Source organism: Cynocephalus volans, chromosome 10 (assembly GCF_027409185.1).
Source record: "Cynocephalus volans isolate mCynVol1 chromosome 10, mCynVol1.pri, whole genome shotgun sequence".
NCBI lineage: Eukaryota > Metazoa > Chordata > Mammalia > Dermoptera > Cynocephalidae > Cynocephalus > Cynocephalus volans.
In genome coordinates, this window is record NC_084469.1 from 77972142 (window position 1) to 77986416 (window position 14275).

General features: G+C 32.2%; 1 protein-coding gene across 13 annotated transcripts in view; it reads right to left on the reverse strand.

Moving 5' to 3' along the window:
• Positions 1-14275, reverse strand: part of CHD9 (chromodomain helicase DNA binding protein 9) — a 179429-nt gene that overhangs the window by 59344 nt on the left and 105810 nt on the right. For all 13 annotated transcript variants that reach the window (XM_063113136.1, XM_063113144.1, XM_063113143.1 and 10 more), the window contains 7 exons: positions 13243-13419; positions 11702-11845; positions 11332-11587; positions 9857-10067; positions 4248-4443; positions 2162-2329; positions 993-1172 (listed from right to left, as the gene is read on the reverse strand). In XM_063113136.1, the coding sequence (XP_062969206.1) occupies positions 993-1172; positions 2162-2329; positions 4248-4443; positions 9857-10067; positions 11332-11587; positions 11702-11845; positions 13243-13419 (1332 nt within the window). The remainder of the gene's footprint in view (positions 1-992; positions 1173-2161; positions 2330-4247; positions 4444-9856; positions 10068-11331; positions 11588-11701; positions 11846-13242; positions 13420-14275) is intronic.

Sequence of the window (14275 nt, forward strand, 5' to 3'; positions counted from 1 at the left end):
AAATCAGTAGGCAACGATAACATTCATTCGTTAACCAATTCTTGTCTATCTGATATGGATAAATCAATTTTATTTATTTATTTATTTATTTATTTATTATTTTTTTTTGTTAAGTTTTATTTTGTCGATATACATTGTGGCTGATTATTACTCCCCATCACCAAAACCTCCCTCCCTGATATCACTACTTTTGGTGCAACACCTGCATTACTTATTATAACATAGGGCTCCTCATGGAGATTAAAAAAAGTCTTCTGGATTGAAAGTGGAGAAAGGAATGGAGAAGGAGGAAAATGTTAGAAGTAAAGCGGGAACGAAAGAACCCACATGAATCAGTGCAGGTGAAACAGAGTACTGCAATAAAAAACTCTTCAAATAAATGGGAGACAAGTTTACCACATCTCTGTTGCAAAAAAAAAAAAAAGAAGAAAAGAAAAGAAAAAAGAAAAAGAAAAAAGGAATATAAAGGCAATTAGGATAGGAAATATAGACTGTTACTAACATTTCCTTTTGAGACAAAAATTCCACCCCTCCCAAAAACAGATTTAAGTATTTAAAATGAAATTAGCAATCCTTTCTCTCCTTTAGGTTCTTTAAATTATTAAAGTTAATGTAAGATGGTTTAAACTCTGACATAATTGCTTATATTTTGCTCAGCTTTTAGTATATGTGCTTTTTTTGCTTCTAAATTTCTTGGATTTTAAATGTTCTACTCTGATTAACATTTATAACTATTTCTAGTTATTATACTTAATCCGTTAACATTTAGAACTATTTCTAATTATTATACTTAATCCATTTCATTAGGATCAGAAGAGTACATGAGAAACTTGATATGAGATCAGAAAAAAATGAAGGAAAAGAATATATTACCTAATGCTTTAGAGCTAATACAGTATGTTTAAACATCGAGAGTAACAGACAGTTAAATTATTTCAGTAGTGAAGATGTGAACATCACTGTAATATTTATAAAATAGCACTCACTGTTACCTTGGCAAATGTTGACCCACGTCCTTCTGATTCAATTGTAATAGTTTTTGTACGACGCAGTAAAATTTGATCGATATCCTCTTCACAGAATTTAGAGCCTTCATCTTCTTCCTCCATAATGGCACCATAAGCACCTCTTCGAAGCAGGTCTTCTATTTCCTTTTTGGAAAGCTGTTGAATCTAAAGTAAGAAAATAATTTTGGCAATACCTGAATAGCTCTGGATCATTCTACCAAGGAGGGATAAGCCAGGTTCCTAATAGGAAAGAATAACAACAGAGAAGTCTCCTTAGGACTAAACCTATTGTTTTTTTGTCCTCCAGCCAAAGATGGGGACATTAACAGCCACTGCAGACTTTATTAGAGAGAGCACCTAGATACTGGCAGAAGTGGACAAAGCTGTCAGACGAAAGCTGAGACTCCAGACTCAGATTCGGAGGTCACCCAACCATTCTCGGCTAAGGGATTCATCCCTAGGAACAGTGATTGATGATCCACAGAGAAAACATTACTTGAACACGACTGTGTTTAAGGGGCCTAAATTAACTGTAAGTAAACTGCATATATTTGGGGGAAGAAACGACGAAATAAAACAAAATTCAGAAAATTTGAAAGTATTCCTAAAGGATGTCAAAGAACATAAGAGGTCATCTTGAAATTGCATTTGAGTTTCAGATGCACAATAAGAGAGAATTCACTGAAATAATGTGATAGTTGTTGGCTTTTTGCTATCTTTAAAGTAAGATTTACCCATCTGCCTAAAATGGCTTCAGTTAAAACAAAGCCTAAGGGGCAGATAACCTCTCAAGGTCTTTTTAGAACTATGATTCTATTATTGATACAAACACAAGATACCAGATAAGAATCTTCAGGAAAAAAATGCCCAAAACTATCATTTATAACAAGACAAAGTCAATGCTAGCAGTATGATACTAAAAAAATAATTTGAAAGACTATAACATATTCTTAGAATTCACAAGCTCTGGAACTGTACAGACAGGATTTAAAAGTATTAATTAAACATAGGTCTATTCTGAAAATGACCAACAGCATAAAACAACGTATTTAGTGTTCGGTATGAACCAAATTAAATGATACACTACCTGTGGTAAAATTAAATGCAAACAAAAATAAGACAAAAACCCCAAGTGAAAAAGAAAATATACATACACCACCAACATTACTCTCTCTTCCACTCATGCTCTGTAGCACAGCCTTATCTAGGCCCAGTTTCAGACTGGCTCGGTCGAACATCTCTCTCTCATATGAGTTACGAGTTACTAGTCTATAGACTTTAACTGCTTTGTTCTGACCAATTCTGTGGCAACGAGCTTGGGCCTATAACAAAATGAAAAGTTATAGATTCAATTTTTTTCACAAAAGGCATTTATTAGTAAACTATATATGTTATATAAATGCATATAAGAATTTTTAGACACTCTTGCTATTGAATTACATATACCCTTTTTCTAGAAACTAAGGAAGAGCTTACCAAAATGAGAAATGATTCCACAACCAGCAATAAATTAAAATTTAAGCTTATATTTCAGAGAATAGCAATCCATGAAGGATTACTATTTCAATGGGGGTGTAATCAATATAATTTCAGACAGGTACACAAAATCTATAAACAGATTTTTTTAGTTGATAGCAATTCAAGCTTTAAAGACAATGTGCAACCCTAAAATTCTAAATTTTGTTCTACTACATTATCAACAATCTTTTCAATATATTTTATTTAAGCTGGGTAATTCTGAGGTTAATAACTCTGGAGATCTAAATTTTATGTAAATGGAGGAAAAACTCATTATCTAATATGTACACATGTCAAAGTGGAAATGAGAGATTATATAGGAATTTCATATTTTATCTTGAGTTCCTATATTCTTAAATTTGTATGATAAATCTTAACTCCAGATTTTTTTAGAATTTACAGTATTTCTCCCAAATTATTAAACATTTTCCCATTATTTTCAGACACATTAAATTCTAAATTGTGGCTTTAAAATTTATAGATGGCATTGATGCTATGCCCTTTGTGGACATTTTTATTCCATCCATATACTCTTTGTGCCATTTAGAGCACAGAACTGTAAACGCAACTTTGCCCTAGATTTAGGGAAAGTTGGGGGATTTGGTACAGTTTTTCTAGTTTCTCCTTAGGTTCTATGTGACTGTTATTTTATTTTAAATTAACTTTTAGAACATCACATGTGCTGTAGGCAGTTTTAAGTATAAATATGCATTCCAAAAGCAAATAATTATAATTTGGGTTTAACCTAAGGATTGGCAAACTACAGCCTGTAAACCAAATCTGGCTTGCCAACTAAGAATGGCAGTTTTACATATTTGAAGGATAGTGAAAAACAAAGAAATGTGTGACAGAGACTTTGTGTGGCCCACAAAAAGCCTAAAGTATATACTAATTGCCCTTTTACAGAAAGAGTTGAGTTGCTGGTTAGATTTATTAATTTTTTGAATAAGCCTTTGATATTTTGAACTAGATTAAATAGTTACAAAAACGAGCAATTTAAAATATTATATTTTAATAAGCCATTTATATTCTCAATAACAATTTATTATATTTGGTTTTATTCCTATTTAAAGTAATAATATAAACTGCATTACAATTAAGGCCATTATGAACAATAAAAGAAATTTCTCATATTTTGTCTACTAATATCCCACCTTGATGCCTACCTTTTCAAATTTTGATCTTCTCTGATCACTTTAATTAATATTCCTAGGTTTCTATGAAGTCTAGTGTATTCATAACTTATATGGAATCATAACTTGATTTTCTACAGCATTTTATAAAAAGGCAAACTATATTATGCCTCAGTTCTATGCATACTATATTATATGATGATTAGAAGATGAAATTAAGATAAACAAGTCCTTATTTTTAAGGAATTAAAATTCTGAGATTTTCATTCCTTTTTTTCCAAATAAGTTATTCTTACAGCTTAGGTCTCTCTCAAATTTACATAATATTCTTTAAACAGTAAAAATACTGTACTCAACTAGTTATATACCTTTTTATAAGTTAGTAAGACATATAAAAAAGTATATTCTATTATATTGTCATTAAATTAAGATTAAAATAATTTCACCTATTTTATTTGGCATGGATATTTCTTAAGAAAACATAAATGTTAGTATGTCCAGATTAAAATAAAAGATACAAATTACCAAAAATAGTTTCATGAATTTTTTTAAAAAATCACACTCCATGTTAGCCGAGAAATTTATTTACCTGAAGGTCATTTTGAGGATTCCAATCAGAATCAAAAATTATACATGTATCAGCTGCAGTCAAGTTGATGCCCAACCCACCAGCTCGGGTACACAAGAGAAAAACAAATCGATCTGAATCAGGTTTACTAAATCGATCTATAGCAGCTTGTCGAAGATTTCCTCTAACTCTTCCATCAATTCGCTCATATAAATATCTATCAAATGAAAAGCAGTATATTTAGACAGATAAATATATGAAAATGAAGACACATTTTATCAAATGTAAAGTCAGTTTTCCTGCAACATTATGTTTACTATAAAATTAAGAAGCAATATCATCCCAATTAGTGTAATATAAACATACAAAACCTCTGCAATTCCTGGATGTATGAATAAAATAGCATTACAATGATTATCATTTTCAGAAGTTGGAATAACAAAAGGCAGCCCATAAAAACTCCTTTGCTGATCTCATAATAAATTACTTTTTACAAGAAAAGACTTTCACAAAACTTTATAAAAGCCTTTGAGTGTTTCTTTTTGTTCCTAATCCATGTTACTCTCTCAACCGATAGACTTGCTTTAAACACTATAACCTACCAAAGGGCAACTAGAATGCTCATAAATTCTTTATAGTCATTACTGTAAAGGAATTATCTTTCAAATTCTTTTATCCTTTCCCATTTAACATACACAAAACTCAGTAAATTAATAAAAACAAAATACATAAAAATTCAGGAGCTAGAAGAGGAATGTAACTGGTACACATGTGACATTTGCCATACTTCCTCTGGTTCTGGACACTGCTTTCCACATATGACTTACCAGAATTTCAGAAGCAGCTCTCCTGTTATCTCTAGTACTTGCAAAATGGGGGTATGACTTCTAACAATATTACTCATGACAATAAAGAACTTGACTTGGGGTTCTATGTTGAATAAGAATGGAGAGTGGGCATCCTTGTATTGTTCCAGTTCTTAGAGGAAGGGCTTTCAGCTTTCCCCCACTGGGATGATATTAGCTGTCAGTTTGTCATTTATGTACTTTATTGTATTGAGGTACATTCCTTATGCCAATTTGTTGAGGGTTTTTATCATAAAGCTATGAATTTTATCAAATGCTTTTTCTGCATCAGTTGAGATGATCATATGGTTTTTGCCCTTTATTCCATTGATGTAATGTATCATGTTTATTGATTTGAGTATGCTGAGCCACCCTTGCATCCCTGGGATAAATTCCACTTGATCGTGGTGAATTACCATTTTAATATACTGCTAGATTCAGTATACTAGGATTTCGTTGAGGATTTTTGCATCAGTGTTCATCAGGGATATTGGCTTGCAGTATTCTTGGTTAGTCTAGCTAATGGACTATCAGTTTTGTTTATCTTTTCCAAACACCAACATTTTGTTTTGTTGATATTTTATATTGTTTTTCTCTGGTCCCAATTTCATTTATTTCTACTCTGATCTTTATTATTTCTTCTCTTCTGCTAGTTTTGGGTTTGGCTTGTTCTTCCTTTTCTAGTTTCTTATGATGCATTGTTAAGTTGTCTGAAATCTTTCCACTTTATCTGATGTAGGTGTTTATTGCTATAAACATCCTTCTTAGTACTGCTTTGGCTGTATTCCATAGGTTTTGGTATGCTGCATTTCTGTTTTCATTTGTTTCAAGAAATTTTTAAACTTCCTTCTTCATTTCTTATTTGACCTATTCAGGGGCATGTTGTTGGGTAGTCTCCATTTATTTGTGCAGTTTCAAGAGTTTCTCCTGCTATTGATTTCTAGTCTTATTCAATTGTGGTCAGAGAGGATACTTCAATTTCAATTTTTCAAAAATTTGTCAAGACTTGTTTTGTGGCCTAACACATGGTCTATTCTAGAGAATGTTGCATGCCCTGATAAGAAGAATGCGTATTCTGCAGTTGTTGGATGGAATATTCTGTAAATGTCTCTAAGGTCCATTTGGTCTATAGTACATTTTAAATTCAATAAATGTGATATATCACATCAACAAAATGAAGGACAACCCATATGATCATCTTAATTGAAACCTAAAAAGCATTTGACTAAATTCCTCATTCCAACTGTGATAAAAACCCTCAGCAAATCAGGAATAGAAGGAATGTAACTTAACACAATAAAGGCCATATATGACAAACTGACAGCTAATATCATACTGAATGAGGAAAAGCTGAAAGCTCTTCTTCTAAGAAATGGAACAAGACAAGGATGCCCACTCTCTCCATTCTTATTTAACATAATACTAGAAGTCCTAGCCAGAGCAATTAGGCAAGATAAAGAAATAAAGGGCATCCAAACTGGAAAAGAGGAAGTCAAATTGTCCATGTTTGCAGACAACATGATATTACATACAGAAAAAACCTAAAAACTTCACCAAAAAACTCTTAGAACTGATAAACAAATTCAGTAAAGTTTCAGGATGTAAAATCATACACAGAAAAATTGTAGCATTTTATACCCCAATGATGAGCAAGATGGAAAAAAAAAATCAAGAAAGCATCCCATTTACAATAGCTACAAAAGAAATAAAATACCTAGGAATTAATTTAACCAAGGAGGTGGATGATCTCTATAAGGAAAACTATAAAGCACTAATGAAAGAAACTGAAGGGAACACAAAGAAATGGAAAGACATGTTGGAAGAATTAATATTGTGAAAATGACCATACTACCAAAAGTGATCTACAGATTCAGTGCAATCACTGTCAGAACACCAATGACATTCTTCACGGAAACTGAAAAAACAATCCTAAAATTAGTATGGAAACACAAAGGCTTCAAATAACCAAAGCAATCCTGAGCAAAAAGAACAAAGCTGGAGGCATTATACTACCTGGCTTCAAAGTATACTACAAAGCTATAGCAACCAAAACAGTATAGTACTGCATAAAAACAAACACAGAGACCAGTGCAACAGAATAGAGATCCCAGAAATAAAGCCATGTACTTTCAGCCAGCTGGTTTTCGATAAACGTCCAGTTTTCATTGGGAAAAGGACAGTCTCAATAAATGGAGCTGGGAAAACGGAATAGCCATATGCAGAAGAATGAAACTAGACCCCTCTTACCATATACAAAAATCAACTCAAAATGGATAAAGATTTAAATGTAAGACCTGAAATCATGAAACAACAAGAAGAAAACTTAAGGGAAATGCTTCAGGACATTGGCCTTGGCAAAGACTTTGAAGAGGACCTCAAAAGCATAGACAACAAAAGCAAAAATAGGCAAATGAGATTATACCAAATGAAAAAGCTTCTGCACAGTAAAGAAAACAATTAATAGAGGGAAGAGACAATCTGCAGAATGGGAGAAAATATTTGCAAACTATGCATCTGACAAAGGATTAATATTCACAATATACAAGGAACTTAACTCAATAGCAAGAAAACAAATAATCCGATCAAAAAATGGGCAAATGAGCTGAATAGAAATTTCTCAAAGACATACAAATGTCCAACAGGAATATAAAAAATGTTACTAATCATCACTAATCATCAGTAAAATGCAAATCAAAACCACAATGAGAGATCATCTCACTCCAGTTAGAATGGCTATTATCAAAAAGACAGAAAAAAACAAATGATGGTGAGGATGTGGAGAAAGGGGAACTCCTACACATTGTTGGTAGAAATGTAAATTAGTACACTCATTACATAAAACACTCTGGAGGTTTCTCAAAAAACTATGGTAGCTCTCAAATAGAACTACCATATGATACAGAAATCCCACTACTAGGTATATATCCAAAGGAAAGGAAATCAGTATATAAAAGATATTTGCACTACTGTGTTTACTACAGCGCTATTCACAATAGCCATGATATAGAATCAACCCAAGTGTCCATCAACAGATGTATGGATTAAGAAAATGTGGTATATATACACAATGAAATATTATTCAGCCATAAAAAAGAATGAAATCTTGTCGTTTTTGGCAACATGGATGAGCTTGGAGGTCATCATGAAAGTGAAGTAAGCCAGAAACAGAAAGAAAAATACCCCATGTTCTCATTCACATGTGGAGGCAAAGAAAGTTGATTACATAGAAGTAGAGAGCAGAATGGCAGTTACCAGAAGCTGGGAAGGGTATAGGGAAGGGTACAGTGACAGGCTGGTTAAGGGATACAAAAGTACAGCTAGACAGCAGGAATAAGATCTAGTGTCCTATAGCACTGAAGGGTGACTATAATTAACAATTTATTGTATAGTTTCAGTTAGCTAGAAGAGAGGATTTTGAATGTTTGCAACACAAAGAAATAACTGAGGTAATGAGAAAAAAAAAAAAAATCAGTGACTGCCAGGATTTCAGGGGATGAGGGAGGGAAGGAAGGAAGGAAAGAAAGATGAATAGATGGAACACAGAGGATTTTTACATTGGCGAAACTATTGTGTATGATACTTTAATGGTGAATACATGACATTATGCATTTGGCAATACCTATAGAACTGTATAATACACAGAAGAAACCCTAATATAAAATTAATAATAATATATCGCTATTGATTCATTATTGTAGCAAATGTACCACACTAATGTAACATGTCAATAATAGGAGAAACTGTATATATGGGTCTGGAGAGGGTATGGGAATTATCTGTACTTTCTGCTCAATTTCTCTGTAAAACTAAAACTACTATAAAAATTTTAAAAACAATAAAAGAATTGGTACTTTCCATGAAATTTACCTTATGGAAATTTATAAACAAACAGCTTTATCTTTGTATAAAATTCTTTGCATAAGGAGATCAAGAAAATGTAACAATGGTTGTTTTAAGGAATATTGCAATTTAATGTTCCTATCACTTATATGGTAAAAAAATAAAAAATATACATTTTGAAATGAGGCTAAAGGAGTGAAATACTGACAAGGAAAATGGAACTAGAAATAAAAATGAAAAGTGCAAATGAACTACATAATCTCTGATAATATAAACTAGAATAGACTTTTAATTATCTCTAAAGGTTAAAATCTATTGAACTAAAATTTCTGATTCCCTTTTATATTAATGTGTTGACAGCAGATTGAATCTTACTGTTCTGATAAAATATCCTGTAATAAATATCCTCTTTATTTAAATACTGGTTAGAAAATATTTAAGAGTATCTCACTGTTATGTTCAAAAACAAAAATCCACATTAAACTATTTGGAAAGATTATTAAAGCATGAACAAATTATATATAATATACGAGAAAAATAAAAGTTCAATAATTTAAGTTTCTAAGTATTATAATGAAATACATCCGAAAAGGATATTGAATCGCTTTTTTCAATTTTGAAGACAGCTGTCTTAAATACAAGTCCATTTAAAGTGTCATTATCATGACATTTACAAATCAAGTAAAATGTATACTAATAAACCCATTCCTAGATCAAATACCTGTTAATTTGCAAAAGTTTCTTAATCAATGTCCTCAGCCCCACCTACTACTGTAACATATGCAGGTTAGAACAACACATAACATAATCCTAAGCAATTTTCACTTACAGATCTAAATGGATTTGTATCTAGTTAAAGTTATAAGTAAAGTTTGGTTACAATACAGTGCTGCACAAACCTTAACATATATTTAGTATAATTCAGTGAATTATAGTATCATTTACCTTTTATGTATGAGATAGTCCTCCAGGATGTCAAGGCAGCGTACCATCTGAGAGAAGATGAGCACTTTATGACCTCCTGCTTTCATTTTGGGAAGCAATTTATCAATAAGGACCAATTTACCAGCAGACTGGATCATTGCTTGCAAGTGAAAATCAGAAGCAGCTGGATTATATGTATCTCTAAATTCTCCAAGTATTTTCTCCTCAGCACCTGTCAAAGAAATGTGACACAATAGCAGCAATGTACAAATGCAAGCAATTCCCAATTGCTGTCTTTTTAACCAAAATTAGTGCTCCTCTGGCCTTCAGTAACATATTATAGTTTTCTAAGGGCAAGTACATTGCTTTTATTAGAATTACTTATGTTTGTGGCTCAATACCCACCAACACCAGACTATAATTCCATTGAGGACACAGACAATGTCTTAAGCATCTTTTTATTTCTTTTTTTTAAAAAGATGACTGGTAAGGGGATTTTAACCCTTGACTTGGTGTTGTCAGCACCCTGCTCTCCCAAGTGAGCTAACTGGCCATCCCTATATGGGATCCGAACCCGTGGCCTTGGTGTTATCAGCACCACACTCTCCCGAGTGAGCCACGGGCCGGCCCAGCATCTTTTTATTTCTACAGACACCTGGCATAATGCCTTGTATAAATTTATGTTTGCTAAATGTTTAATGAATGCTATTAGGGAAAGAATTAATGAAATTGTGGTCCTAACCCAGGTGAGTAACAAATATATTTTTAAACAAACATCTAATATTTAAACATTAATCATAACAGTGGTCATCACTGTAGGGTGATCACAATTGATGTGGATGTGTCTATGGGAATCTTTTTAGCCATCAAAACAGGGAAACAAAAATTAAAAGGCAAGTCATGTTACAGGTCCTTGATGCATACTTCCTTCAGAGAGTCTACATGAGAATTAAAGATACTCTCTGCATTCCTTCCCTCAGTCTGTCTAGCCGTAAGAGTATGGACTGCAAGATAGACTTCTATTGTCTTGAATAAAGTAAGCAGATGAGGAGTATATTCCCAGAAATAAGTGAAAAGACTCAAACATTGTACAGAAAGAATGGTGGCAGAGAACCTGAGAAAACCTTACAAAGTAGCATTATTATACAACAAAAATTGAAACAGTAACTTGGGTATCTAGTGCAGAAAGAAACTAGGAAAATAATGTAAATGCACAGACCAAAGATGGGCTTTGCTAACTTTGTCCTTGAGGAGGATTAAATTGGAAAAGGAATTACAGTACAAGTTAGATTGAACAAACTCTTGCTCCCTGGTGCACTAACATGAGACATCTGACAAAGTAGTTCACATTGCCCTTGATTCTGAAACACTTGTAATCCCTCAGAACACCAAGGTGCAGATCTGTAACAGCCACTAAGGCTATAATGGTGTTTGTTTATTTATTCAGTAATAATTATTGAAAGAAAAAAGTATTTGTTGTAATTCTTTTTAATCACCTTTGATAAGATATGGATGATTACAGCACTTCCTGAGCTCCATCATGGTATTGACCAAGTTAGGAACATTAGTTTGTCCTGCTCCTTTGGCTAAAAATGAAAAGTTCTTCTCCAAAATAGCACGGTAGTATTTCTTTTGAATATTAGTAAGTTCTACTTCAATGATGGTTTCTTCCTTAGGTGCCAACTTCTTTTCCACATCTTCTTTTAATCGTCTCAACATCATTGGTTTTAGGATAGCCTGAAGTTTCTGCACCTGAATAAAAAATGATGAAAAGATATAAACACAAGTGCATATTCAACTACACATACAAAATAATTACAATAATAAGAATTTTGATGTACTTATTTACAAAGAGCAATAGGATACCTGTTCCTCTGTTTTCAGATCCCCAAATTCTTGCATAAATGTTGATTCAGAAGGAAACCTTAAGGGCTCAAGAAAGTGAAGAAGACTGAAAAGTTCTTCAACTGTATTTTGGAGAGGTGTGCCAGTCAAAAGCACCTTATGTTCCTACATAAAGCAAGAATAATTCACATCAAACACCATAGTATTAAAATTACATGAAAGCTGACCAAGGTTATCAAATGTTCAATATTTGAAAAGCAAACATTTTCCGACCATAATTTTCAAGAGTCAACTCAAAATATATCACTACCCATGAAATTTGAGTAATGTGCTTTCTCACTAACTTTTTAAAAACTCTGCATCATTCTTGTACTGCCTTTACTTTGTATGCTATTAATTTTTACCCATTCATGCCTTTAAAAGATTCTTTAAAAAGCATATTTTAGGCCCTCTCAAAGAAACACATTTTCTAAGAACAAAAAGGGTGTTTGTTTCTTTTGTACTCAACCATTCTTGACATGGTAATTTGAATACCAAAGAGTGCTCATTCTTCATAATTTGAATGATCATCATTTAACTTTTCACTGAAGAACAAATTATCAAATCACTGAGTTTAAAATTCAAGAATGTAAAAAAGGGCTGGTTGGAATATGCTTCTAAACTAGAATTTCATTGAAAAGTAAACAATAGTGACATGAGAAAGAAAATAGAATATTTTTAATGACAATAGTATAAATTATCATTTAAAATTTTATTTGACGACACCTCTAAATTCCCAAACTAAATATTTGTGTATGTACTTGTGTAGCTGCATATGTACTTGTATATGCTAGTAAATGGTCTAGAAAGATGGACATTAAACTATAAATAATAGAGTGAGGAGGTGAATGGGTGTGGGGTATAAATGGAGAGGGAATAAAAAGGAGCAATTTAATTTTTTACTGTATGTGATTCTGTATATTTATTTGTTCAAATGCTCATGTAGTAATTATGTGATCTTAATTAAAAATCAAAATGTTAAAAAAACCGTTTCATTTAAAAGAAGTGCTTTCCCACTCACTTTAATAAGAAGATGACTTCAAGAAATCTCATTATTGATTATAACCAACACATGCTAAGCATGCGGACCTGTGTAGGAACTTTGTATCATAAATGATCTGAATGATATTAGAACTCTGGTGAAAGGATTTTTTAATTAAGAAATGTATGGCCTAAAACTTATGGTCCTATTTTCTTTTCAATAGTACACAATCTACAGGGGATTCCTTTTTTAAAAAATTTTTTTGAATTAATTACTAAAGCTTTTTGGAGGAAAGAACTGAAAAATTTTAAAACAGATGAGATTTTTTTCCCCTTACTAATTAAAGAAAAAGAAAAAAGAAAAAAGAAAAAAATCTGTTATCACAGATATATCTATGGTCTAAAATTTTAAAAAAGTTTTTATTGATCAATCACCTTCAAAAAACAAAAAAACGTTTCTAACATTAACTCTGTAACTCCCCATGACCTTTTACTATACAGCTAACAAAATGAATTCACAGTAATGATATTAAGTTACTTACCAGATTCATGAGTTTTAGACCCTCTAGAAGTTTACAATTTTTATTTTTTAACCTATGTGCTTCATCAATAATTACACATCGCCATTCAATTGCATTAAGCTCTCCACAGCCTCCAAGAATCATTTCAAAAGTGGTGATGATGGCTTGGAATCTGTAAGCTCCTCGAATGATACGCCCCTAGAAATTATTATCAAATACAATAATTTGCTAGACTGTCTTAATTACATTTTTTTATTATCTGTGAAATGGCATCTAGTGATGTCTGCCATAAAACATCTTCCACTAAAATTTTTACGTATGCATAGACACTCCCTTAAAATGAGAAATTTTAGCATTAAAGCTGTATTAGATTGCAGTATTTTCAATAATGTCAAAAATTATGCCAACACAATTATTTATAATTATATCCAAATAAGTATTCCTTGGTAAAATGCTTTATGATAATTTTAAAGAGCTGTAGTAACAATTTTAGGCCAAGAAAGAAACAGTTATTATAAAATCTGGCCAATGAGATTTCAGTATTAATGTTTAATACTTATATCCACGAGTCCACACACTTATAACGGCAAGTAAGTAATGAACAGCAAAATTAGCCAATTAAATAATTTATTCAGCAAATATTTACTGAGTATCTATGTGCCAGACCCAGTTCTAGTTGCTGGAGATATAGCAGTAAATAAAACAGACAAAAATAATCATCCTTTTGCAACTTACATTCCAACAATTCTAATGCAGGACACAGCTATTAAGAAAACAAAAACATTAGAAAAAAAGAGAAAGAGATAAAGGTTGTGGAGTAAAAATACAACAAAGATGTGGGATAAGAAGTATAAAATCAGAGGTGGCCACTGCAATTTTATATAGGGTAGGTCACGATTGAGAAGTGACATTTGAGCAAAGATCTGAAGAGGAGGGAGGAAGACATGTTGATATGTAGAGATCTACAGGAGAAAACATTGTTAATAAAAGTACAGGAGAAAGCATTCTTAGTAGCAAGCGTGAAGGCCCTAAAGGGGGTGTGGTGGTATTCAGA